The 26,665-nt window shown below is 37.3% G+C and overlaps 1 protein-coding gene across 2 annotated transcripts in view; it reads left to right on the forward strand.

Moving 5' to 3' along the window:
• The window catches only part of STARD9 (StAR related lipid transfer domain containing 9), a 96,615-nt gene that overhangs the window by 8,073 nt on the left and 61,877 nt on the right, over positions 1-26,665 (forward strand). For both annotated transcript variants that reach the window (XM_041400008.1, XM_041400098.1), the window contains exons 2-3: positions 4,786-4,855; positions 6,101-6,217. In XM_041400008.1, coding sequence (XP_041255942.1) covers positions 4,786-4,855; positions 6,101-6,217 — 187 coding nt within the window. The remainder of the gene's footprint in view (positions 1-4,785; positions 4,856-6,100; positions 6,218-26,665) is intronic.

Here is a 26,665-nt window from a genome sequence, read left to right on the forward strand (position 1 = left end):
TTCTTGCAGTGTCTTTATCCCTGGGGAGGGTTGTTTTAGTTTTACATCCTGTCTGCAAAAATGATTTTTCATAGCAACAGCAAATGATATGAGATTCCCTTTGGGCTGGCCATATTTTCAGGACTGTTGTAGCAGCTTTGTTTCTGCCAGGTCTCCTTTGTAGATCCCCATAACAGCCCTGCCACTCCATTCTGTATTTCTGTTCTATTGCTGGGTCTTCATTTCTCTAAAATTTTCTGTGACTGAGAAGATGCAGGTCTTTCCTGGCACAAGCACCATTAAATGGTGTTTCTACAGCTTTATCTTTGTACAGGTAATTTTTTTAATGGAAAATAATTTAGGAGAGGCATTTCCCAAACACAACATGCATTTTTCAAGAAGTAGGGGGGAGGAGAGGATGGGGAAAATAAATGTTATTTAGAAGTCACCACAGTGACTTCTGAGCAGCAGAAGTCAAACACGTCACTAGAAAAGTGTAGTTTGAAGTTCATTTTATTGGTACAAAAAATACAGTTTTCATACCTGTGGAGCAGAGCATCTGTTTCTAAGGATGATGGGTTGTTTATCATTCAAATGCAAGCTGTTGCACTGGTGTGTAAGACTATATTGACAAACACAGGTTTTGCTGAGAGACCTTTTGTAGTGTTTGCAATTTGCAGTTAAGGTCAAAATATCTAGAACAGCTGTGAGTCTGTTTTTCCTCCTGGGCTTTCTATCCCCATGTTCTCTGTTTTGTACCTAAATGAAGCATGATATAAATATGTGTTTACAGAGAGTTCAAATGCCTAGTCTGTAGGGCTGGCAGCTACCTCAGGCAAGGCTGCTTGCTTTGTGCTCCCTGGTCTCTGTCCGCAATCTGCAGCAGAAGGGAAGGGTCTCCATTCCCACCACCACGTGTTCCTGCCCTGTCTCTTGCTTTGGCTCAGCAGCTTGTGTGACTGCAGGGCTCAGTGCTCTGAAAAGGCTTGACACTCCTGGGACACCTTCATTATTTATTTTGGTGTGGAGGTTGTTTTCCTGATCACAGCTGATCTGAGTCATTGCATGGGTGTGTCATTGCTAGAAAGTAGAAACACATGTGGGAGGCTGGAGCAGCAAAGAGAAATTGCATCTTTCAGCACCAGTCTGGAGTTAAGATATAGTCTGGGTGCTGTGAATATGCACCCAGAGCTAGGGAAGTTTTTAGTTCTGTTCCTGTTTTCTGGTGGCTTTCTCGTGTTGTGAGACTCAAACAAAGGTACTTGATTGCTGCATTAACCTTTATGGCTTCATAGCTGCTGATACACTCTGGTAAAAGGTGGCAATTTCATTTTGGGGTTTTTTTTTGTATTTTACTGGGTTTATGTTTATTTTAAATAAGTAGACATGTAAATATGAGTATAAATTTTTCATATCCAGTATTTTCTTTGTATCTCAAAGATTTTATGTTTGGAATTTCTTCTTTAATCTTTAGTGATGACTGTAGCCTGTGAGAGCATCAATCTATAAGAAATCACAGAGTAAAGTCACTTTTTCATAGGGTTATGTGTAACACATATGGACTGAGGGCAGTGAGTTTCATGTAATTGTTATAGCTTAGGTTGGGACCACTGTTGTTGAGGTTGCCTTACTTCTGCAACTAGAACACCCTGGCATTTAAAATGATTATAAGCTTTTCCAGATTTCACTCATTTGAGCACAAATGCTCTATTCAGTAATGCCTGTTTCAGACCAGGTTGCTTAAAATTATTTTTAAACTTCACCCAGAACAGTTCAGCTGCTGCAGAACATAAGGTTATGGGGGAATTATGTTCTAAAATATACAAAAGCTACTTAGGGGGACCTTTTATTTGAATTCCCTAATTGATTTTAAAATTTGAAGTCTGATGTGATTCCTATCTCAGTCTACCCATTTCTGCCCAAGTTCTAAATCATTAAAACTCTTTAACATGCTCAGTGAAGACTTCCAATAGCATAGCAGTTAAAATTTTTAAGGGATGTGTTTTCTCTCATCTTGAATTCTCTAGTGTTCACCAAATACTGCTTGCATGATCCCCTTAAGTAAAAAATCTCATTGTTTGATCATTGCTTTGATAAGTTGAGCTCCGTGTTGTGCAAGTCACAATTGAAGCCCAGGAATGGGACCTGAGAACAAGGTCTTCTCTCTGATTTATTCTCGGTAATCTCTCTGATTTACTCTCAGTAATCTCTCTGATTTATTCTCAATAATCGTGCCTCAGCACGTGTCCAGGAAGAAACACTGGTTTACTTGTGGAGTGTACAAGTAAACTTGGTTAGGCACTTGAAGAACTGACACGAAGAGCAGGATTATGTATATTTGGAGCAGAGACATCAGGCTATGACTTGCTACAATGCAGCAGGAGAAGGGACACAAGCAGAGCAGTTGAAGACTGCCCTGGCCAAGATGGACGTGATGCCAGTGAGAACAGATAGCAGATACCTGTAAGGAATGACCTGTGTGCATAGGAGGAAAGGATAGGAACTCGGTGAACTATTTAGGCTGGAAAGAATGGAACATTATGAACTGAAAATTAAAGATGCTCATGGGATTGGGAAGCAGGATAGGGCCAATATCATACTCTTGAGCAGGTGAAGGAAAGAGTATGTGTAACTGAAGCAAGCTCTCTCCTAAACAATCCCTCTGGTTTTCTCTGTCTGCTGCTGCTCTTAAAATATCATGAAATTCTGTCAAAATTTCCCATTGCCTCTTAAATAGGATCTGCTGTACAGGGTAATTGTCAGCTTTGTCCATTAAGTCACCTGGCAGAGATCTGTACATGGATATGACGAAGTCCCCTAAGTAACTTAGATTGGAAAGCATTTGCTTGTCAAAACATCTATAAAGTTACACATGTCCAGGTTAAATGCATCATTGCCCATTTCTAGCTTAGGTACTCAGCCTGTATCCTTAGGCACTGTTCCTCTTGTTCATTTGTTCTTTAGGGAGCCTTATAAGACCTAGTTTCTGTGCTCAGCTGTACATAATGCAGCATTTGGTACCCACATGTACATAATGTTTCCCTTTCTCTCGGGATCTGACTTGGGGCCCTGGTGACTGATGTGTTGATCAGCTGAACACTCACAGCTTAACCAAAATCTCTGGTAGCTGTCCATGTATCTTCTATGTGAAGAGTCGCCTGTAAAAATGTACTACAGGAAATACCAAGTTCAGTCTGTTTCAAGGAGGGTACCTCAAAAATCAGTGATATGAAACAAGAGACTTTAAGGTAAAGCATTATTTCTATCTGTAAAATGGGAACAGCTATGTTCAGAAATGTCTTTAAAATCTCATTAAGCTTGGTAAACTCAAATGCTACAGTGACTGTCTTCATGGAAGCCTTAAGTGTCCTAAGGCATTGTTTTGAATCTTGTTTTGGAGCAGAAAGCATGGGGTAAATCTAGGAAGTGGAGAGACCCAAAGGCAGGGGATGATGTGCTTTTGGCCACCTGGAAGTCAGAGCCCTCAGTGAAGGCAGATTCTAATTGGTGGGGGACTAAATACTTTTGCACACATAGAAAGGAATCTGTTAAAGGTCTAGGGCCTGGCATGAGCAGCTGTCAGCTGGGTTTCAATTTTGTAACTCTTGTTTCATCTGACCTCGTTTTTAACTGACCTCATTATACTGATCCAGCTGCTTATCAGGAGATATATACACATCTAACTCCAAATGACAGTGTGTCTTCACCTTGATTTTAATAAAATTTGACAAAACTGCACTAAGGACAAAATTGTTTTTGTTTCTAAACCAATTTCTTACAGCTTCACAAAGATATTAGGCTTCATCAAAACTTCATCATAAAGTTGCATCTTACAAGATGTGTCAGTATCAGATCACAAAACAAAATACAGAGGAAGTATAAAATGTCTCTGTCTTGCTCTTAGCTTCTCAGTACCAAAGCTGGAGAAATAGGACACTGACCTCTTCTTCCTCTGTTCTATCCTACTATGTATTAAAATATCCATTATAATTATTGAGAGGGATAAATAAGAGCATACTTATCTCCAGGCAACTGTCTTGCTGTCAGTCCAGAAATAAGAAGAATTTGCTTTGAGGGTTTTTTGTTTATTTGTTTTGGTTTTGTTTTGGGGTGTGTGTTTATTTGTTGGGAGTTTTTTTGGGTTTTTTTTTTTACATCCTTTTCTCATTCTTTTCTAACATGACTCATTTTGGGCATGGACATTGTCTGTAGTAGCCAGTCATAGCTGATTCCAGTGACAGATTTAGACAGTATATATGAGTGTATGGTCTTTTGCACTTGAGGAACAATCCTGTCCATTTACATTTCAGGACTTTTTTTTGGTTTTATTGTTTGTTTGGCACTTTTTTCCCTAAAGAGTACTTTTTTGAAGACTGCAACAAACACTTTGGGTTATGTGCAAAAAATCTGACAACTCTTGTGTCTCACAAGTCTGTGACATGGTTCCCTACCCACAAAGCACAGCCAGTCTGCCAGTGCTCCCCTATACTTTCTTGTAAAAGCAATAACTCTAAAATAGAAATAAAATCCCAACAATGTATTTAGGAAACACACTTCAAAGCTCTTTAAACAGCACAGTCTTGGGGGTTTTTTTTAGCCCCTTGCTTTTGAGATACCTGAATGCAGATCTGCAAATGCTATTTTATGTCACAGAGTCTTATCTGCATATATCTGAAGTTTCTGTTTTATAGCTCTGATTTGCAGTTTGCTAAAGTAAACATGAATTTCTGAAGTTTAGAAATTTGACATGCACCTTTCTGTTTCTTTATATTTTAAATGGGTTGTTAAAATGTGTTCTGTTTCCAGAGAGAGAGCAGAAGGAGGAAGAGTGATCGTAGAAGTTGATGACAAAGTGGCAAAAGTCAGAAATATAAAGGTATGTTTTTTGTTGTGTTCCTCTTTCCCATATAAGAATCCTGATATCCTGATAATTTTCTCCATCTGCTTGGCTATTGGATCATTCTAATAGAAATATTAAAGGAGAAGTTTAAACTGGCACAGCCCTAGAATTATTGCAATGAAAGTGTGGGGAAGGATTGGTTTGGTTGGGGGTTAGTGTGTTTTTTGGGGGAGGAAATGAGAAGGGACGTAACAAGTAACTTTCTTGTCTGTATCAGAGCTTCTGCAATCTTGTTGTATGCCATCATTCAAAGCTGTTGGTAAATTGTTTAGAAATTTTTGCATATCTTGCTGTTACTAACATCTGGATAATTTCTTTCCCTGCATCTCTCCTCCTTTCATATTTCCCCTCAGAGTGCAACTGATTTGCATGAAATAGAGCAAATTGTGTGAAGCTGCACTTCAGGCCTTGGTAAAAGACCAAGAGCTATAAGAATAAACTGAGTGTCGCCATCATCTTCCTTGATTGCTCTGGAGCCTGCATGCTTTTTTTTCTGCTTAAGTTAGTGTGAATGTTGAGGCTATAACAAAGTTATCAATTAGTCAAAATTACATGTATATGGTGTTAATTTTGTATCATGTTTTTATTACTCTCCTCCTTTGAATGTTCATAAGCTTATCTGTTTTATTACCAACCACTTGGGCAAGATTATATGGAAAGATTTATACAATTCCTTTAATCCTAATAATTGTTGACTGCTTCTCTGTTGTTGTTAGTAGCCCATAAAGGTTAAGTTTGGATTGTGCAGTCCCAGTGACAGAAGCATTAGCTTGCAACCATGACAAAGCAAAGGGGAAACTGGGGAAGAGATCTGCATATTTAATTATGCAGTGGGAAAATTATTTTCTTCTATCACTTGGGGCCTCATTTCTGTCTCTGTGAAACAGAAGAATTTCAGAGAAATATCAAAATGTTTATAAAGCTTCCCTGCCAATACACAGAATTTATGAAGGTTAGCTGAATTATGTCTATTGTATGTGTCTTGTAGAACCTTAGCTGTAGTAAACGAACCTTTCAATAAAAATGCTCTAGCAGGTTTGCCGTGGATATCTCCACTTCACTCTAAGCACCAAACAAAATCGAATAAAGAGGTTTAACTCTTTGCCATTCTTTTTCCACCAGACAGATCCCAGATAAACTTCCCATTAACTTGGAAAATAGTTTTTTTTGGGTCAGCTTCAGAGTGACTTGGTCTTTCTGTCTTTTTGCTTTTATTGTCAGGTTGACAGTAGACTTGATAGCAATTGGGACTCGAGAGAAAAAACTGTGGCCTTTAGCTTTGACTACTGCTACTGGTCAGTTGATCCTGAAGATCCAAAGTATGCATCTCAGGAAATGGTGAGTGATGCTTCATGTCCACATTTCCATCCCATTTTGTCCTCCACAACCACATCTTCAGGAAGACATTGAGATGTAGATAACATGAGAGATCTCCTTTTCTATTCTGCCCTCATCTTTTTCTTACTTTGTCTGTAATACCACAGCACTCAGTCCTTCTGTTTGAAACAAGTGCAGTAGGAATGCAATACCCATGTTTGTCAACCATTGTACACTTTCCTTAGATATTTTACATTTGGCAATGATCGTTAATGGTGGTGATCTGAGGACTCTAGCTTAGAAATGAGAATTTTACAGGACCAGGTGTCATGATCTAGAGGGAGAAAGCTCCGAAAGAAAGTAAGAGTGTGGAGGTGATTTTTCTGAGAAGACCAACAGTGAAGTAATCACATTTTTGATGGCAGAAAATTTTACTTGGACCACATTGTTGAGATATTTTCCTTGATAAACCATCAGAAATCTCTTGTAACTAGTGGAGACTCCTGTCTTCAGAACCAAGCCTTGGTTAATTGATAAAAAACAAGATTGAAGAATTTGGTATTTAAATATGATGTTATTACAACTCTGTTAATAAACAAGGAATTATTAAATCTACAAATAAATACAGTGCACAGCAAAGCTATCCAACTATGTCATTATATAAGCAAACATATTTTGGCATTAAAATCAGGTTTTACTGCTGTTTTTTCTTCCAAATTATATAAATTTCATTTCTCTCTGTTGTCGGTACAACTGCTCCTGAAATTTTGACCTGTATAATTGTGTTAATTTCTGTGAAAAACATCACTTAAGACCGAGTTAGTCCTGTAAAATTTGTAATTCTGGTAGTGATGAGCACATGATGTTTTTACCTTTGGGAGTCAATATTTGGAAAACTGTCACATTTGGAAATTACCATAACTGTAGGTGAAATTCTTGACTGTGCTTCATTTCTTTCCTGGTACACCAGTGTGGAAGATGCTTTTGGGCTTGGGAAGTGTATTTCGTGTTTAAAAAAGGAAACAGTCTATCTGAAGTTCTTAGCACTAGCTGAATTTCTGTTTTAGGGATTACAAAAACAAAATCTTTAAATGTTGATCTGTTTGGGTTCCCCTCAGCCCCGCTTACATTTTCTTGTTTGTTTTGATTGTGTGTTCATTGTGAGTTTGTCACATAGTACAAGTAGAAGTTTTCTTCTTAAAGCTGTTGACAATATAGTTGGCTTTCTAGCTGGAATGGTTTAGCAGATGAAATGCTGATAATTCCCGCCTGCCAAGTCAGTTTTATCTCTGGTCTGTGAGAGAAATTATCAGAACTGCCAAGTGGAAAATACAAATATTGGCTACAAATGTAAATTTTTGTTCTTGTTGTTATTAAATACAAGTGTGAGTGAAGAAGAATGCAAAATGCAATATAAACAGTGCAGCTTCCTTGCTGGGGTTGAGTAGCTGTTTCAGACGCTGTGGAGAACTCTGTATTATTGTGGAATACAGTTTTATCTGATAAAAACAGTGAGGGGGAAACATGAACTCCTGGTTCATAGAAAACTGAGAAATGGACAGTAGATTGTTTACTTGTTCCTGATGCTGACTGAAAGGACATCCAGGGCTGCTCTGTGGAAATGCTGGGTTACTGAGCTTTAGACAGACGTCTTGCATGAAATAAGGAAAGTCAAAAGATGGACTGGTGTTTTGAAAGGCTTGGAGCCATGAGGGAATTTCTTGGGCTTTTTGCCTGTGTTTGTGATTGTAGAACCAGTAAAATGTACTTCAAATGTTCTTGAGAAGAGGCTGCTGGAATACTGCAATCTTACCATGCTTTTGGGCATTTTTCTGCCCTCTTACGCTGCATGAACAAATTTATTGTAGTAATGCCATGTTTGGAATCATTGCCTCAGTGCTGAGCTGACAACAACAATGTTATCAGCAGCCAGAGAAGGCTCAGTACCACTGTCATCCTGTAAAAGATTTCTTTCATGAGCTGACCTTGGATTACTTTTCCCTTGAAGATGTCCTGCCAACTGTTATCATATGTGATTGGTGTATTGGTTGAGGATGAAAAGTAGATAAAAGTATCTGTCTTGAGATTCATTTTTGCAGAATGCTGTCTTTTAGTAAGCTGTCTATTTTTTCCCCCTTGTAGATGGGTGTATAAAAATCAGTCCTAGCAGTTTCTTCAGTTAAGGGCTCTGTGACAGTGTAACAATAGTGTGAGGGCTGCAAAATGTAGTGCTTTAAGTAGGATTTTAAAGATACCCTTCTGCTTCTCTGAATACTTCTTACAGTTTCTTCTAGATGTTAACATTGTACACTGCAGGTTCCTGTCTCCTGCGTTTCAGAGATGTGTACACACAATACATTTTGTTCCCTATATACTTTGATCAGATACTTCTAAGAGGCTTAAGCCACATGTGTGTAAGCACTTTCAAAAGTTTGGAAGATAAGTTTGGATTTATTGTTCTCTTTATAAAGACTGTTCTTTCTCTGAACTTTATTTGTATTTTCCAAAACGGGACTACATGTTGCCCATCTTGTATGTTTTTCCCAATACATTCATGTTAGTTTTTTTTCTTTTTAAGTAGTGAAAGTATTTTTTCATTTTAATTTTTGAAAAGAAGACCTTGCAATACAATAAACTGAGCAGAAACTGGACCAATGTAGTAAAATCTCCGATGTTCATGTGACAGTTTATATGCTTTTACTTTTATTTTTTTAATAACACTGAAAGTGCTGTTAAACAAAACAAACAAACAAAACAATAAAAAAACCAGACTCACAAAAAAGTGTTATATTTGAGGTGATGTTCCTTTTCCTGCCATTTTTGAGACAAAGTGTAGATTTCCTCGGTCACAGGTTGATGCAAAATTAGTTCAGTCTCACAAAGGGAAAATGCTGATTGTCTGCACCTGGGCTTTACCACTTGCAAACAATGAAGTAGTTTCGTCGTGTCTCCCCACATCCTTGTACTAAGGTTTTTTTGGGAAGTGATTTTGATTTGGTACAAAATCTTCTTTAGTAAAGGGGGGCATTTTGTGTGATTATTGCTTCCTTCCCACTCCCTTCCTCTCCAGATGTCTTCAGGAACCTGTGTGTTGTTCAGGATTGTTTCCCAAAGGCAATGTCGGAAATCCATCACTCTTTGGCCATTATACAATTATGGCACTATCCTTTCCTAGAGATTCATGACATATTTTCATTTTGCCGTAAAAATACTATGTGATGTTGTCATTTTTGTGCTATTTAGGGTTATAATTTTTATTCTTACTCAGGTTTGCAGGTTCTTTCTGCTGGTTGAATGTGATAGTTATTACATAAGTGCTGTGAGACATTTATAGTTGTCTCAGAAACAAACATCTAAGTTTAGACTTACTCAAATTTTTGTCTGGCATAGAACAGTGTGTTTCAATCTTTTGAACTTCCCTTGTAAAATCTAAAATAGCTCTTAGTGAAAGTTTCCCCAAATTTGTTTTAGCTCCACTAAACAGAGGAGAGCATTTAAAAATGTTGTGAAATTTATGTAACTGCTCATTTAAATCCTACTGATGAAAAAATGTGTTTCAGTTTGGGGAAAAAAATGTTTCAGCAAGCACTGTTAAGCAAAAGCATAAGAGTGTTTTGCAGAAGAACAAGAAACACAGGAACACATGCAAGCATTAAGTATTCTTGTAGCTTCAGTCCTCAGCTTCCCCGCGGCCACGCTTCCCATCCGGGTATTGTGCGCGCGCAGCGCCGCGGTGGGCAGACTGACCCACAGGATGTGCCAGCAGGTATTTACACACAGAGAGCTGGTGTGGGCAATCTGCTCCTTTTGATAACAGCAGTGTGTTCCATGACTAATAGGCTTTGAATTGTAGATATCATGAAATCCAGAAAAGTGTTTAAGTTCCCAACCAGCAGTGACTTCATCGGAATTCAAAACTCTAACTGGGTTTTCTTGAAACGCTTTCTGCAGCTTAGTGTTTTGTACCTTAATGCAATAGTGTAATGGAGATGATAGTGTTTACAAGGGAAATAATAATTTAGACTTTAGAATTTTTTCCTCAGGCTTTTTAAATAATTAAATAAATTATATTCATACTGGTCAAAGAATTTTACACTTCTGGGCTTGACCTGATAAGTGTGTTATTTTGGTTTGACACAGTGTATTGGATTTATGCTGGTGTGAATATTCCCTCAGTGTCTCTCTGAATATTACCATTCTCAGTAATACTGTGTCTCCCAATGGCCCTTCTAAGATATATCAAAAAAAGCTGTGGCCAAACAAAAAGATAACTGTCTTTGAGGTAAATCTAAGAAACATAAGAGTGCACAGAGGTTAAATAGCTGAGTGATTACATACTTTTGCATATTTTTCCCTGAAGGAATACATTGTCTTTTTTGAAGAGAAGCATCTGCCTATCAAAGAAAAAAAAAAAAAAGTATTGTTTTCAAGATTTTGTTATGGATTTCCCTGTATATAGGGGTTGCTTTGTGATGTGTCACATGTAAAGAGTATTACTCTAATAAATCAGGATGGTTTTACAGTAAGAAAGCAGTAAGAGTATAAAACCAAATCTTATTGAAAATCTAGTCACTGCTTGTAACTTCTTGACCTTCTCACCCTACCCCTTCCTATTCTTCAGTGCTGGTTTACTAATGTAAGTGAAAGAATAACTATGATCCTTTTTTTGGTGCACTTCCCCTGTGCATTTGAGCCACTGAGAATTTTACAAAATTGTTCTAAATCAAGACATGTTCATTTAAAGGTTGTTTATTTCTAAACTTTATATAGCAAGAAACACAGGCTTGCTTTTCCTGTCTGTCCATTCCACACGTGTAGCTAGGAAGAGCTCCTTTCTCTTCAAACATGTTATCTGATTATTTCTTTTTTTTATAAATATATTAATTGGAAAAAATGTTCTTTGCTCTGAAGGCAGAAATGGGGATTACTGATGCCTCGTGTGATAGAATATGTATGAGCCCTGTGAAGAATTTTTCATTTCTTATTTGTTTAAAAACTATCCTAGGTGCTTTCCATCATGTCTAGCCTCGCAGCATAGCTAGGTTTTATACCATTTCCAGTTACAAAAAGTAGTTGTGAAAAGAGGCTGACAGGCTTTTTTTTTAGTTGCTTGTCAGAGCATAACTGAAAAGTGAATAAAGAAACAGATGTTTAGGATGCAAGATTTCCAATATGGCACTTGGGTTTTTGGCTTTTTTTCCCCAAGGGATTTGTTTACTTGTTTTACATGTTGGACTGCAAAAGCTTAGAAAAGTTACACAACAGCATTGTTCAGAAGGAAAATATTGCAATATACTTTCCATCTCTTCATCAAACTAAGTCACTGTATTCCTTCTTTTTTTTCCTGAAGTGCAAACAAAGTCATGGACAAACAAAATCATGTGCTGAACAGCTTTACCTGAGAACATTCCTCACTAAGCTGAATTTGTGACACTTCCATGCCTCTGTGCATTCCCTGCAATATTCAAGTTTTAAATTATCTTGTAAATGATCAGGACAAAATCAAAATCTGTTATCTGTCATATGAGACTAATTATAAAAAATATAATACAATGAACTTCTAATTTAAATATCTTGAAAAATTATTCAGGTTTTTTTCTCTCTCTGTCCTCTCCCCCTCCTTGTCTTGTAAAATAAGGGAGAAAGAGAAGGCAGCAGCAGCTGTGGGTGTAAATGGCATTTTCGCATGAAATATTTGAAAAACAGTAAGCATTCCATCCACAAGATTTTTTTTTTCCTTCAATCCAGAGTGAGACAGAAGTGAAAAGGAGAGTGTGCTATGAGAAAAAGGCTTTTTGTGCAATAATTAGATCAGTATATAGCAGATTATGATGGAGGCAGGGAAGCCACCATGAGTGCATGTTATAGATCTTCTGCCAGCAGCACAGCTGCTGTGTTCAGTTTGTGATCAAATAAGGTCATTCTTTCTGACTATACCAAGACTTCTTTGCTGAAAACTTCTCTGGGAACTATTGGGAATAATTGCAAACTTCAAAGCAGGCTTTGTTGGAAGACAAAAAGAATCGAGTTGATTTTCAATGTATTGAGGCATTGAATTAATTAATAGAAATAGTTGTATAGTTGTATACATTCATAGGCAACTGTGGTCTAATGCAGATACATTTCAAATGTGAAGCCGAAACAGGAGTACACAAGAAAGGATTAAGCCGAGGGAAAACAGTAAACTGTTTAATAAACAATGAAATGAGACATTTTCTGACTGTTCCATCTGCTAATGCTCATGCTCACTGATTGTTTCCCTGCAAGGCACTGACCATTGCTCACTAGACACATAGAGCACATTCTTTACAATAGGCACTCAGTATAACTCACTAAATACTATTGAAAGGATCTGTAGGTGCCTTCAGCAACTTAAAAGAAAAAAAAAGAATCAACTTCTTTGGGTTGTCAGGTGTTGTGCGTGTTTGCAGTGAGTCTGCACATACGCAGTCTAAATTACTTCTACAAGTCTTGTGTTTCTTGCATGTCTTACAAGTAAAACCAAGAACTTGTATAATCATCTGCGAACTTTCTGAAGTCCCCTGCAAAATATGCTTATTTAGATAGACGATTTTTTTTTTCTTTTTAAATTAACTGTGGTTAAGATGTGGGATACAGATTTCTTAAGAAAAAAAATCTGCTATATAGATAAGCTCTGTGTGGATGTTGATTGTTCTTTCTTACTTGCAGATGGACATTCACAGTTTAAATTCCTCTATGTAATCACACCACAGTTTTTCCTCCATGTTCATAAAATAATGGGGTTTTTTCCCTTATTTTAATCTAATATAAGGACTATTCTATACTCTTTTTGTTTTGCAAGCAGGTTCCCTTTTTCATCTGTAAGAATTTCCACAGGATGGCTACTCACGAAAGGGAGGGTCACATTCATGGTACTTCCAAGGCTGCACATTGATCCAAGATTAGTCTTTAACTTGCAGTGGTTTTTCTCCAATCTTATCAATGCTATGTGAATAACTTTGGTTAGATTTGTCTTTTGGGAGCTGAAATTACTGAAAAATTAATCTGAAGTTCAACAAAGTCTCCAAGATCATGTAGGTCTGTGAGTTCTATAGTCAGCGGATAGAAGGATGTTGATAGACTTTTGCAGGGAGCCTGGACCAGGTTTGGAGATTTTATTCTCTGGGTGTGAGGTTTTATTTTCTTTTAGTGGGCAGCTTCCTTCTGAAAGATTTTGTTGGGCAGGCCTGTGCTAGGATTGAATAATGAGATATGTTTATTGCAACAGCTGTGATTGAGTTCCACACAGCCTATTTGTTTATCTCTGAAAATGAGCCATATTTCTGACATGTTGGAGGCATGAGATTGGACTTGCATGCATAAGCAGCCGAAGTCTGATAAACCTGAACAATATGCATGTGTCCAGTTTCACTGTTTATTAAAGTGTCTGGTATGATCAGCAGTTGTTCCTTTATATTATAGCAAAAAGCACCCCTTCCCTTTTCTGTGAATTTGTGCTCACTTTATTTATCTTCAATAGTAGCTGACTCTTATCTTTTTCTGTTAACTAAGATGATATTCCTCAGGGAGATATGTGTGTGTGGTCTTGAACACAAACTGAATGAATAATCATTTTGGCTGTATCTGAGCACCTGCATGTTAACTCCCTATTCAGCTTCATTTTCAATCAAGAAAAAAGCCTGCCCTTGAGAACTTCTGTGTGAAAAGCAAAATTAACATCTCCATTCACTTGTGACTTTTCTGACAAAGTAGTTTCTGATGGCAGTTCCTTCATGTTGTGTAAGACAGAGTGAAGATGAATAAAATTAATTCAGTCTAGAAATGCTTACAAGTAGCCTCAGAACAACAAAATCAAAATTCTGAGTGTCAGTAGGTTTCCTACCAGTACAGGTAAGTTCTCACTCTTTATAACTTCAGTGTTACAGTGATAGGACGTCCTCATCTGAAGGAGGGGAGATTATGTTCTGTATTTCAGATTCGCAGATGTATTTTGAGGGATGTCTTACCAAACTACATCACTGTCACATGAAGTGGTTGATTAATAAGTTTTGGAGTGGGCCATTTGAATCAGTCCTTGCTGGATAGGTCTTATTCCTGAGATGCTGAATGGCAACAAATATTTTCCTCAATTGATTGGGATTTTTTTATGTGCACCTGTAAGGATTGATTGCTTTCAAAATTACACCGAATAATATTAAAATAGATCTCAGCTTCTGTTCTACTGTTATTGCAATTGTTTTCCATTTTCAGCCATCCCTTTCCTGCACACACACATGTGCTTAAGAGTGTGTACATGGATTGTATCATCAATAGTTAGTGCTTTTATGGTATCATTGGCAGGTTTTCTTATGAAGAGTCAAGTCTCTCTAAAGAGCATGCATCTCATCCCACCCCATGTGACAGACCTACAAATAAAACTCCAGGTCTGAAAAATTAATCTAACAAAGTGTGAGGATCCAGACCAGAATTAATTAAAGCTGTCTATTTTTCTTATACTTACCGATTTTTTTTATTTTATTAGGATTTCATAGATAAAGGTGGGTAAGGGAAGCCTTCTCTAGTTAGCATTGGAGAACTGGAAAGAGAAAATGGTAGGAGATTTTTTTATTCAATGCAAAATAGGCATTTTTATATGTTTATAAAGTTTATCTTTGTTTATATTTATAAACAAGTTATAAAGTTTATATTTGTCGGTTTCACATATAATTTTGAAGAACTGTTTACATCCCTGGATTTTTTTTCATTTGGAATAGGACTAAGTGGGAGAGCCCAAATTACTTGTCCAAGACTGCTTTATACTTTTTGTTTTGATAGCTCAAATTTTCCAAATCCATAAATGTTCTGCAAGTTTTGTCTAGATCTCAATTTTAGTAAAAGATCTCTCACAGTATGTTTAAACTGGGCTTCAGTACTGCATCATCCATGAGAAAGCCAATTGCTTTGGAGAGAAACAGAAAAAAGGGAGACATGTCTTCTCTTGTGTTGGATTTTGCTGACTGTCTTTTTATGATAGCAGAAAGTGAATTTGAGTAGGTTTAGGAAAAAATAATTTTTTTTGCTGTTGTTGAAAGGTTCATGGGTAATACATGTTGTAATCCTCACTGTGAAAAAAATGAGATTTCCTGATGGATTTTAGAAGTCAAAAACCTCTGGGCAATGATTCACAGTCTTTTGAAGTGACTCCTATTGGGACAGTCTATGACCAGGACAGTAAAGACCATGATAGTCACTTTGCCACACAACCAATGGGTAATTTGAGTCCTTGAAAGAATGATCAAAAAGCTTGCTTACATGATGTCCCTGACAGCTGTGGCATCTCTTACGTGGTGTCTCTCTGTCCTTTTGGGGCAGGAGAGGTACGCTGTGTGAGTTCCATCTGCAGAAAAGGAAAGTGCTGCTTTAGCTGTTGGCATTGTGGTGCACGTGCTGGGGCTTGCTTCACTTGGGCTTTGGGGCTGTACCTCCCGTCACACACCATCTCCAGGGCCTCCGGGTGCAGGGCCAATGCTGCTGGTGATGGTGGGTAGCTAAGGGTACCCTACATCGTGCATTCATGCATGAAGGCATCATGCTGCTTTAGTAAGTGCTCTAAGGCTATTTTCCCCCCAGCCTCTCTTATCTTGTTGCTCTTAGTTGCATCCTGTTTCTTAATGACTGGTAGTAATGGCCAGTGTAGTTCATGAGTGACAAATATATATTTCTTATTGAGGCATGTTGTAACCTGTTTCCTAACAGAATACAAGTTCTGCTTTGCAATGTATGACTCTCTGGGTTTACTCTCCTTTTCAGTACCTAAGCAAGGCCTGAAACCTACTTGCTTTTGTCTTTATGATTTTTCTTCTTTTTTAAAATTTTTTTTTAATTAAAAGGAAGAGCATTTCTCATAGCTGTTTTGAAGCAGGTGAAAAGATTGAATCATGTTGAAGATCTAGACAGAGAGTTGATAGGAATTTATCATTGAAGCAACAACGGTGTTTTTTTTTGTATTCTAGCACATTGAAGTTCCAATCAAGAAAAAGGGTTTGGTGGATTAAGTTATAATTTCAAAGCCAAAATTAATCTCTGTAATCTCATTCTGTAATGATTGTGAAATGTTCTAGTCACAACTTGAGGCTGTTACTTGTTCTTTTTTGACTGTTTGGGGTTTTTTTTTGACAGCCAACACTGCTATATCTCTTTGTTATTTTTAACGTGTCTTATAGCTCTAAACCAAGAAATTGAAACTGAATTTCCAATTCATATTCAGAAAATTAGCAACTGTTTTGATTTTTATGAGTGGAAAATAAGATAATTTAAAGCCTGGGCTCAGATAGCTGTTATATTTTTAACTTAAATTCAGCAGAAACTCAAAAGAACTGTCAATGTCTTGAAGATACATTTAGTCTGAAAACAAAGATTTTGGAGGATTGCAGAAACTTGCTTTCAGCTATTCATGTTTTCCTTTACATCATTTCTGTGTGTTTGGCTGTGCTCAGTACACCACAATGCTGTTATTGTTTTGCTTCCTACTGCTTGTCATTTGCATAAATTTGTTGCTTATTACAATATATGGAATGTAATCTTTTTCTATTCCATTTATTATGAATACAAGAGACTTTCTGCAACTGAAAGTTGAAAGAGGAGGCAAAAGAGATTAGAGTTTCATCTTGATTAGAAGGTCATCTTTTGTCCCTCATTTTATCAGCTAAGAGTTGATTTTAATTTTTTTCCTTATAGCAAACTGAAGCTGTATCTGTACAGGCCCTTCTTGAGGCCAGGGAATATTCCATGAGCACTGCAGCTTGGTCATCCATAGTGCTAAACTCTTAGAGTGGCTCCTGGTGCTGTTTGGCCTGGGATAGCTGGTACTTCTTGCAATGATTTGTAGGCACAGCCCAGGAACTGGCAAGGACCAGAAATTTTCATGTGGCCACCGTGCCTTGGAGGTTGAGAGTCCTTGATAGTCTGACCATGGGCTGTTCTGTGCCGTGTGGGCTGGGCATGTTTGAATTGCTGCTGATGGGAGCTGGCTGAAGAGCTGTGGATTCTGAGTCAGGGGTGGAGAGTAATTATGGGGGCTGAAGTTTGTTGCATGAAGTTTGGCACCTTTTTTACATAGCTGTGCTTCATAGTGAGTATCAAGAAATCAAGAACTTTTTTTTTTTTAATATGCGGTCCACAAGATAACTAGCAGCCTGCACATGGTAGTGGTTTTCTGGGGCTGATAACAATTGGGAAAGAATCTCAGAGTCTGCCTTTCTTGCAGTCAGACTCTGGTAAACAGATTAATTTCTAAAAATGAGGAAAAGGAGAGAAATTATGTGATAACAGAAACAGAGGAAATAATCTTGCACATAGAAAAACATTATAAAACTATTAAAAATCTTTAACTTTTAAAAATCCTTTTCAAGTAAGGCTTTGATTTTTTTCAAAGTGATTGAAGGACTAATAAAAAAATAAATGTCAGAAGTGAAATGTTTTAAATTGTAGAGTATGATGTGCCACTTTGACCTGTTTGGGCAGCTTTGATCAAAGCAGGCAGTCATTTTTGAAGAATTTGCTGTGGCCTTCTTTTGCTGTGAGAGCAGAGCATACAAATCTTAAATGTAAGAAACACCCAGTGCTTCTGCTGAAGTCATTCCATGAAAAGAGAGAAATCTGCACCTAATTCCCAGGGAGATGGATGGTCATCTGAAACAGCACAGCTGTTTGGAAATCACCTACTAACTTCAACATGGGGTCATTATATTCTATAGTCTTTTGAAACAGCATCAATATTCTCTAATATCAGAATTTCTAGCTGAATCAATGATGTGACTGTTCTTGACCCAAAAGAGAAAGTAGTGCAAGTAGAAATATAGATTAATAGGTTGCCATATTTGAGACCATCCTGAGGTTTTATGTGAATCTGTCTTTTTCTTAATCGGTTTATTGTAATAATGCACTTGCATTAAAAAATAGTTGAGACATGTATTTAAGATGTATTGATTTAGCATATGTTCAATAAATAAATGTATGTTGGGGTAGAACTGACAACTAAGTTGCAGCCATAAGTGACAAAATTTATACCTCATTATACACTATTGCACCAATAAGCTGAAAAAAATATGTAGAAGGAACCTTCAGCTAGTTAAATCCTACAAATGCATCAATATCCTGCATTTCATTACTTTGTAAACATGTTTTCTGAACATCTAGCTATCTGTCTCTGCTCATTGCCTGTTCATTTCTTGTCCATTTTAGTGTGCTGCATAGCATAAAATCTTAATTTGTAAAGGAATAATATTTAATGCATCTTCAAGAGCTTTCAATGCTGATGAAATTTCTTCATTCTGTCTCATTTTTCTGAATCACAACTTTTCATGTATTTTATTAGTTAGGGGGGAAAAATTCTGGTTTTCTTATACGATCAGATATGTTTCTCTGAATATTTTAAACGTTTGGGTGGTTTTTTCAACCCAGAAAACATCATATCTGAGAGGGAAACTCCAGTATTTTCTTCACAGGCAGTGCCTTGCCATGACAATATGAATTTTTTTCTTTTTGGCATCTTGCCAAAGGGTCTTTGTTCATCTTGGTAATACCAATGATTTGGTTATTACTAGGCTTGTAATGACACACAAGTATGTGACCTTAATTGGGACATGGAGATTGCCTGGTTCTGATGCCTGGGTTTTTTACTGATTTTTTGAACATCTGCATCTTTTAATTTTGAAAATATACAGTGTTATCTTTTGCACTGTGGGAGTATTGGAATAGTTGGGTTCTTCTAAATTTTACAAACACTTTTTAGAAGTTTACAGATGATGTGAACCATCTTGCATTTTGTTTTATGATAGTTAAACCAAGTACAGTATGAACTATTGAACCATCTTCATAGTATGCCTTGCCCAGTTTTGAGGGTGGTGTGGTATGAAGTGAGCAGGGAAGGGAATGACAGTATAAAGCAGTAGTTCTGTCTAGCCTGAATAATTTCTGCCCTTAGAAGACCTGAAATAAAAGAAACTGATACTCTGCACCTTTTTTTTTAGTGTAACATTTCTAGTTAGGTGAGTTATGGCTGTTCATGGCAGTTTTAGCTGTTAATATGCAGACCTTGTAAATTGGAAGTGAACAGAGCTCCAATGACCTTGCAAAAGACCAGAAATAACAATTTACTGAACCACTAGCCCAGTCAAACTTCATTCTTAATATATTGTTGAGAATAGGATGCCAAAACCTCTCTCTATGAACTCATGAATTACCTTAAAATACCTCCCGTTGTTTGGATTCTCCTGGAAACTGCTAAAAACCATACAAATTTAGAAAGGACTTTTTTCCCATAGAATTTTGTACAGCTCCAAACCATTTTTTATTTTATTTATTTATTTTTAAAGTTGTGGGACATACCGTGGAAAACATTCTCTTTTTTTCACTCTAGAAGAAACCAAACATAAGTCTTTAATATTGCAATAATATTTGAAGAGCTGAATCACAGTAAAGAAACTTGCTTTTGGGGATTTGTCTGGTGATTCTTGATCTTCTCAAAGTACATTGAAGTAATATCTGAATCCATTAAAGTGTGTAGATTTTTGGTTCACATCCTTTTTTGTGGGCATCAGCTGCACTTTTACTTCAGACCTGCCAGGTAGGTGTTTCGAGAGACAGGCATAAAATTAGCCCCACTGCTGTAAAGGAGTTTACTCTGTGAAAATGTCACCGTTCCTTGCTTATTGCAGAATGGGTGGAGTAGATGACCTTTAAATGTCCAAGGTGTTCTACAGAATTACTAGGGTTGGAAAAGACCTCTAAAATCATTAAGTCCAACTGTTAAAGTAGCACCACCTTGTTCATCACTAGGCCATGTCCCCAGGTGCCACATCCACAAATCTTTTTTGAACACTTCCAGGAATGGTGATTCCATGACTTCCCTGGGCAACCTTTTCAGTGAAGAAAATTTTCCTGGTATCCAATCCACTCCTTCCCAAATACATCTTGAGGCTTTTGCCTCTCATCCTATCAATTGTTACCTGGGAGAAGAGGTTCACCCACACCTCACCACAACCTCCTTTCATGGAGTTGTTCAGACTGACATGACTTCCCCTGAGCCTCCTTTTCTCCAGGCTAAACAACTTCAGCTTCCTCAGCCACTGATCACAAGACACACACTCCAGACCCTTCACCAGCTCCACTGCCCTTCTCTGGACCCACTTCAGCACCTCAATGTCTGTATTGTAGCGAGGTGCCCAAAAACCGGGCCCAGGGTTTGAGGCATGGCCTCACCAGTGCCACAGGGCTACAATCACTGCCCTGGCCCTGCTGGTACAGGCCAGGGTGCCACCGGTGTTTTTGGCCACCTGGGCACACCCTGGCTTATGTTCAGCCAGTGTCAGTGCCCCCAGGTCCTTTTCTGCTCGGCAGCTTTCCAGCCACTCTTCCCAAGCCTGTAGTGCTGCGTGGGTTGGTTGAACAGGATCCTGAGCTTCTCTTTGTTGAACCCCATACAATCGCCCTGGTCTATTGGTCCAGCCTGTCCAGATCCCCCTGCAGAGCCTTCCTGCCCTCCAGCAGATCAACACTCCCAGCCAAATTAGCATTTGTTCACATCTGTGAAATGGCTGAGGCTGCGCTCAGCCCCCTCGTCCAGGTCTTTGAAGATACTAAGCAGGACTGGCCCCTTTGCTGAGCCCTGGAAAACACCGCTGGATGTAGTTCTATTCACTGCCACTCTCTGGGTCTGGCCATCATGCCAGTTTTCTACCCAATTTATGGTGCACCCATAAGCCCTGCAAATATTCTAAAAACAGTCCCTTTTATGTCTTCATTTTAAGTAAACAACCAACTGAAATAAAAATCTCTCCAGTGATTAAAACAGATATAGTCCTAAATCTGTTGTCTGAAACTAGGAGGATTTTTTTTCTTCCTGTGAAATAGAGGTATATGCAACTGCTGTGTGTTATAATGAGCATCCTTTAAACCTTCTCATCTCCCCAGTTATGGAGGCATAATTTCTTTTAAACAAGAAACTGTTGCAGTAAAGTGTTAATGCTCCTTGTCTGTGCAGTAACAACATAAATACTTTTCTTTTTTATTGATGATGAGCATTGCTTATTAACAATAAATGCTGCTACAACTTGTTTAACATTCCAATTTATAAACAGAACATATGTCTATATTGTAGTGTAGAATCAGCTTACAGGTTGATTCCAAGTCTCCTCATTGCAATTACGAAAAACTGAAATCTGAGGTACAGTTAAGAACAAGTGCCAGTGAGTTCCATGAGCACTTGCAAGGTTCCCCCAGATTAAATAATGCCAAATACAGAAAATTTACTTCTAGAAGCATGATGTGAAAAATATTGGGTTTGAGTACCATTGAAACGCAGCCACTACTGATAGTTTTACAAACAGAATATACCTTGTTGAATTTCTGCTGGCATTTTAAAAGAATTATAAATAAAAATAACTATTTCCAATGTCTTGTCATCTCTTTTGTTTAATTTTTGCTTTCTTTTGGTCTCTTGTATGAAGGTGAAAAAATGAGCTGATTGCTAGGAAAGTATGTTTTAGAGGCTTAAGAATTGTTTTCCAGTGTTGTAATTTTAAGAGCTGGTGATCTAATAGCAAAAATATCAAATTGAGATAGATGACATATGAAAAGAGAATAACCATTTCCAGCTGAAGGGAAAAAAAATCTGTCTTGATAGTGTCATTGTGCTGCTGTCTGAGTATTGCAAACAGTTGTTAGCTCTTACTGAATTACTGAAAAATTTAAATCACTACTTTTTCCTTCTACCTCCTAGTAATAAAGTCAAGGAACAATCTTTTTTCCATCTCCATCCTCAGCCTTCTCACAATATTAAGGGGCAGTTATTTTCAGAGACACAGATGAGAATGGGTACTTATCTCTGCTGTCGTGTACAAAAAAAAATTGGAAATTTTATGTTGTTTTTCTTTACTCTCCTTTCACATGGAATCACAGACATCCACTAATGACCTGGGATCTTAGCCAAGAGCTAGAGGCAGTGGCAGAAGATGCAGGATATTTATAACTTCATTATAATCCATCATTTATTCCTTGCTCTCTTCATTGCAAGAGAGATATCATTCAGTATAAAAAAAACCACTTATCTCTCACAGTATTTATTTTGCTCATTTTAAGAGTATCAGTAAAATTAACTGCTCTGCCTTTTTTTTTTTTAATTCTTATTTCTTTTCAGTAGTCATTCAGGCACAGATAACAATGGTATCACAACAGATAAAGTGACAACTTACATTATTTTTCTGGCATGAAGTAATATCTGGAGCAGGGGAATGAGATGTCTAAAACATTTGGCCATGTAGTAAAACAGTGTGACTGTAGAGAATATTGTGTTGCTTCCTCCAGCTGTGACATTAACCTTTGCTAGACCTTTTGAAAAGCTGAAGACTTTAGCTTCCCCTGTGGTTCCATCATTGAATGGTCTGGCCCAGAATTCACTCAGGAAAAATTTTCCTTCCTGGGGTATTGCTGGCACTGGTCTAAGTCAGTGTTACTGTTCTGCTGTTGAAGATGCACAGCGCAGAAATTAAATCTGTACCTCTAACACCCAACCCAGCACTCAAGTCTGTAGTCCCAGGTTCTTGGGACAGAGAAATTAAACCACTTCATTTGTCATCTGCTCATTAAGTGGTTTGTAGATAGTGTTGCAAGTTGTGTGTATCTCACCATTTGCTTCCAATCTTCTTCTTTTCCCTAAGGATGCTTACTGAAGTTTTTATCTAGTTTTAAAGACCCCAAAACCACAAAATGCTACATGTGAATCTTAAAGTATTCTTTAATAAAGCCAAAAATTGTCAGGTGTTTTTCAGTGTAAAAAACTTTGTTATGACAAATATAGCTGGGCTGAGCTAAATCAATATTGATGTAGTGTCAAATGCTGTAGAGTGGTTTATATGGCTATTACGTAAAAATTGCTCTTCTATAAATCATTGATAACACAATAGGAATCCCTGTTAGAAAGGAAAAGAGATGAGAGGTATGTGCTTTTGTACAGGTAGATGAAAATGCACAAGTTGATGTTTACAGCAGAATACCAGCAATTTTCTAAAAAAGAAAATAATAAAATAAGTAGAGAGTGGAGTTTTGTCCTTGGTGATGAAGCAGTTTGGAACTTTTAAAAGTTAGGGTTCTATCAGAACGTTTATAAATTAGACTGATGTGGTAGAGCACAGACTTTTTCCTTTTTTCAAAATGTGAGATTTTTTTAAATGAGTGAATAAGGTGTATTTTCATGAATACATCTTATTCATGGTGCTTATTGCTGAAATTTATTTTATTCAGCAATAAAATGGCAGGAATGTAAAGCTACCACTCAGCCCAATCAGAATCCAATATTCTCCCTCCTGTTGCCCCCAGAAGAATAATAGATTTGTCAAATATTATCTGTGACTTTCTCTAGTGTTTTTATTTTATGGTTTCTCCTAAATACATTGATCAAGCTTGAACTTTCATGCTGTTAAATTTAGTGTGTGTCTGTACATTACAACACAGAGCAGACAGTTTTTCCACTGGAAAAAAATTACACCTGATAAGAAGAACAAAGAAATCATTGTTGTCTCTCGCAGGGAGAATTAAAGCACAAAGGGATTTCAGGGCACACAGGAAGTCTGTTGGCAGAGCCAAGAACAGAACTGTCTCTTAAGTTCTGCTGCAAATGCCTCTGCCAGGGGCCAAGCTGCTTGAGCTGGAGAGAAGCCGTCCCTTTCACAGCCCTGCTTCCGGTTGGACTGGGAAAAAGAAACTGAAAAGGCAGGATAGAGTGAAGGAAAAGAAATAATCCTGGTTGTGAAGCTGTGGCCTCTTGTTAAGAGTGAAAAAACATTCCCAAACTAACCAACCGATGCCTTCCCCCCTTCCGCTTTATCCCATTCAAACCAAGAGTAATGTTGCTGAAGTAATCCAAATGTCACAGTGGAGGGTTCTGTGCAACTGATCAGCATAATGCGCTTCCCTTTGCTTGTGCCTTCTCTGCCCGTGTACAGAAAGCCCTTCGGCTGCCATCTGTGTAATATTTGTCAAGACAAAACACGTGCAGAAAAAGTCTTGCATTATTGGAACAACTTCCTAGATGTGTTTTTTACATATTCCTTCCTTGCATTCTCTTTCTGCCTTTTTATTTTAATTAATCTTGAGGGGGTTGTAAAGATTGTGGGGTGAAGGCTTTCATTATTTTGCCAGGAATTTCTTAGTTCTGTGTAATTCTATTTAATGAAATATTTTTTCACCTTAAATCTGAGTCTACAAGGCTACATTCAAGATGTAGCAGCAATTTAATTAAACATGATTTAGTTGTAACTCAAACAGCAACAGCTTGAGGGGGGCAAGGTTCTGGAAGGAAAACACACCAAATATGAGATGCAGCATATCAGTGGAGACTGTGGCAAACAGATACTGCAGGACTGAGCCTCTTAGACTTCATACAGTTACTCAAACTGCCCTGACCTATTGGCCGAGTGTGATTTTGTGGGTGTGGTAAATAACAACACCTCTTTAATACTTAATTCATTTTGTAGCTGTGTCTGCTGCAGTTGCATCGATACTCTAAAGCTTTCTGTCTACTGATGAGGAAATTTTTATTTATCTTGCTTGCATGGCAAATCTTTAATAGAAATCAGGCTGTTGAGTTTTTTCAGCCTTTGTAAAGTCAGTTGTGGTTCTGTTTTGGCTGTGTGTCTTGTTTAAACTGAGTCTTTTCCACTTTCATTAAACTGGGGTGTTTTAAAGGCAATTTTTAAATTGTGCGGTGAAAGAAGATAATTATCTTTTCATTTTGATCCTGGTTATTAGCTGTGAGAATTTATCTTAGTATTCTAACTTTAGCCTAATGTTTTTCAGTAAAACTGAAAACTGCTTTTGGTGAGCTGTCAACGTTGATGCATGTGGACTACGCCTGTAATAAGTAGCAATTTTATTTATTCAGAAATCCTTTTATATTCCTTTTTTTACCTTTACCAAATAAACTCTCTTGAAATTTCTGAAATTTCCAAGTTGGGTTTAGTGTCCTAATGTTACTATTACACATTGGCCATTTCACACATTGGCAAATAAGAAAACAGATCTGTCTAAATAAGACTTGATAAACTATTCTATTAACTTGTTGTTCCTAAAAGTTGTAGCTTCCTCCTTCTGCTTTCCCCTCCCTTTTCCTCTGCTTCAGTCAAAGTTGGTCCTTGCTTGTTCATTGTTCTCAAAGCAAAATGCAAGTCTTATTTTCCAGAAGTTACTTAAGGGAAAAAAGCCCTGAGTGCCAGAAAATGCTTATTTATCAAGATTGATGTCTTACATTTGCAAACTTGGCATTACATACTGTACCTGAAAGTTTACTGGATTTTTTTCTTTCATGTGACTCTGAGACTTGGCTTGAGTGATTTGGAAAAACATTCCATTTCCCAAATTATTAAACCCCAAAGCATAACAGTCAATTTACTGTCATTTAAAACAATTGCTGTTTTTTCCCTTCTAGTAATCCAGGTTCTGATTGGATGAGAAAGAAAAGACTTATGCTCGGGAAATTTATATTGCCAAACCTTAATTTCTGATAGAATGACCCCATTATCTTCAAAATGAAAGCATTTATTAGTCTAAGAGGGACACTTTCAGAGAATAAAGACAGCCCCTTATAATGTAAAATACCTATTTGTTGTTATCAGCTGTGCTAGGTGTGTACTTATTCAATGAATAATAATTCAAAGAAAAGTCAAAGGTACTGAGCCTTGTGTTACAAAGTCAGTAGCATTAGTTTGAATCTCATGCATTAGAGAATAGTTTAATTGTCTCCAAACTTTTGGAGGAACAAAAGACAAACTGACAGTCAACACACTTGTGTCTGTCTCAGTGTGAGTCACAGAGAGGTTATAGATTCAAGGGATTATACACAGGCCATTGGTTTGATAATAACTATGGAGTCAAAGAATATAAAAGAAAAAAAGTCTTTATAATAAGCAGAGGCAGTTGGGAAAAATAGAACATGCTTAAACTTTTTTTTTCAGAAATAAATAGGCCTTTTTAAAAAGAAGAATTTGAAAACAAAAGGCTTCACACTTTTAATATCTGAGCAAAAATTTCAATGTAAACTGAAGTCCCAAATCATTACTGTTAATAAAAGAAATCTGAAAATTCTTTCACTTTTGGTGAGTAACTGGATATGCTCCATGCCATATTTTACCTCTTAGCGGTAGAACAGAGTATATTTCAGAAAAAAAAAATATAGTCATTTGTCTGCTAATGCATACTTATACAGGGACATGCAGGTCTAATGGGATAAAATGTGATATAATCTCAGGCTAATAAATAAGGTATATTTCAGTGTCTTGAAAATTCATTATTTAAGAAAGACATAAAAACCCACTATAAATTCTGGCTCTTAAGCTAGCAAAGGAGAGGTAAGAGAAGATTTCTGATTCTGCTGTCCAAATGGGAAAGAGTCAGAACAGATTATTGCTGTTATAAATGTCCTGGCAGTGAAAAAGATTGTTATGCTTGTTACTC

Source organism: Onychostruthus taczanowskii, unplaced genomic scaffold (genome assembly GCF_017590055.1).
Source record: "Onychostruthus taczanowskii isolate IOZ18803 unplaced genomic scaffold, ASM1759005v1 scaffold1, whole genome shotgun sequence".
NCBI classification, from domain to species: domain Eukaryota; kingdom Metazoa; phylum Chordata; class Aves; order Passeriformes; family Passeridae; genus Onychostruthus; species Onychostruthus taczanowskii.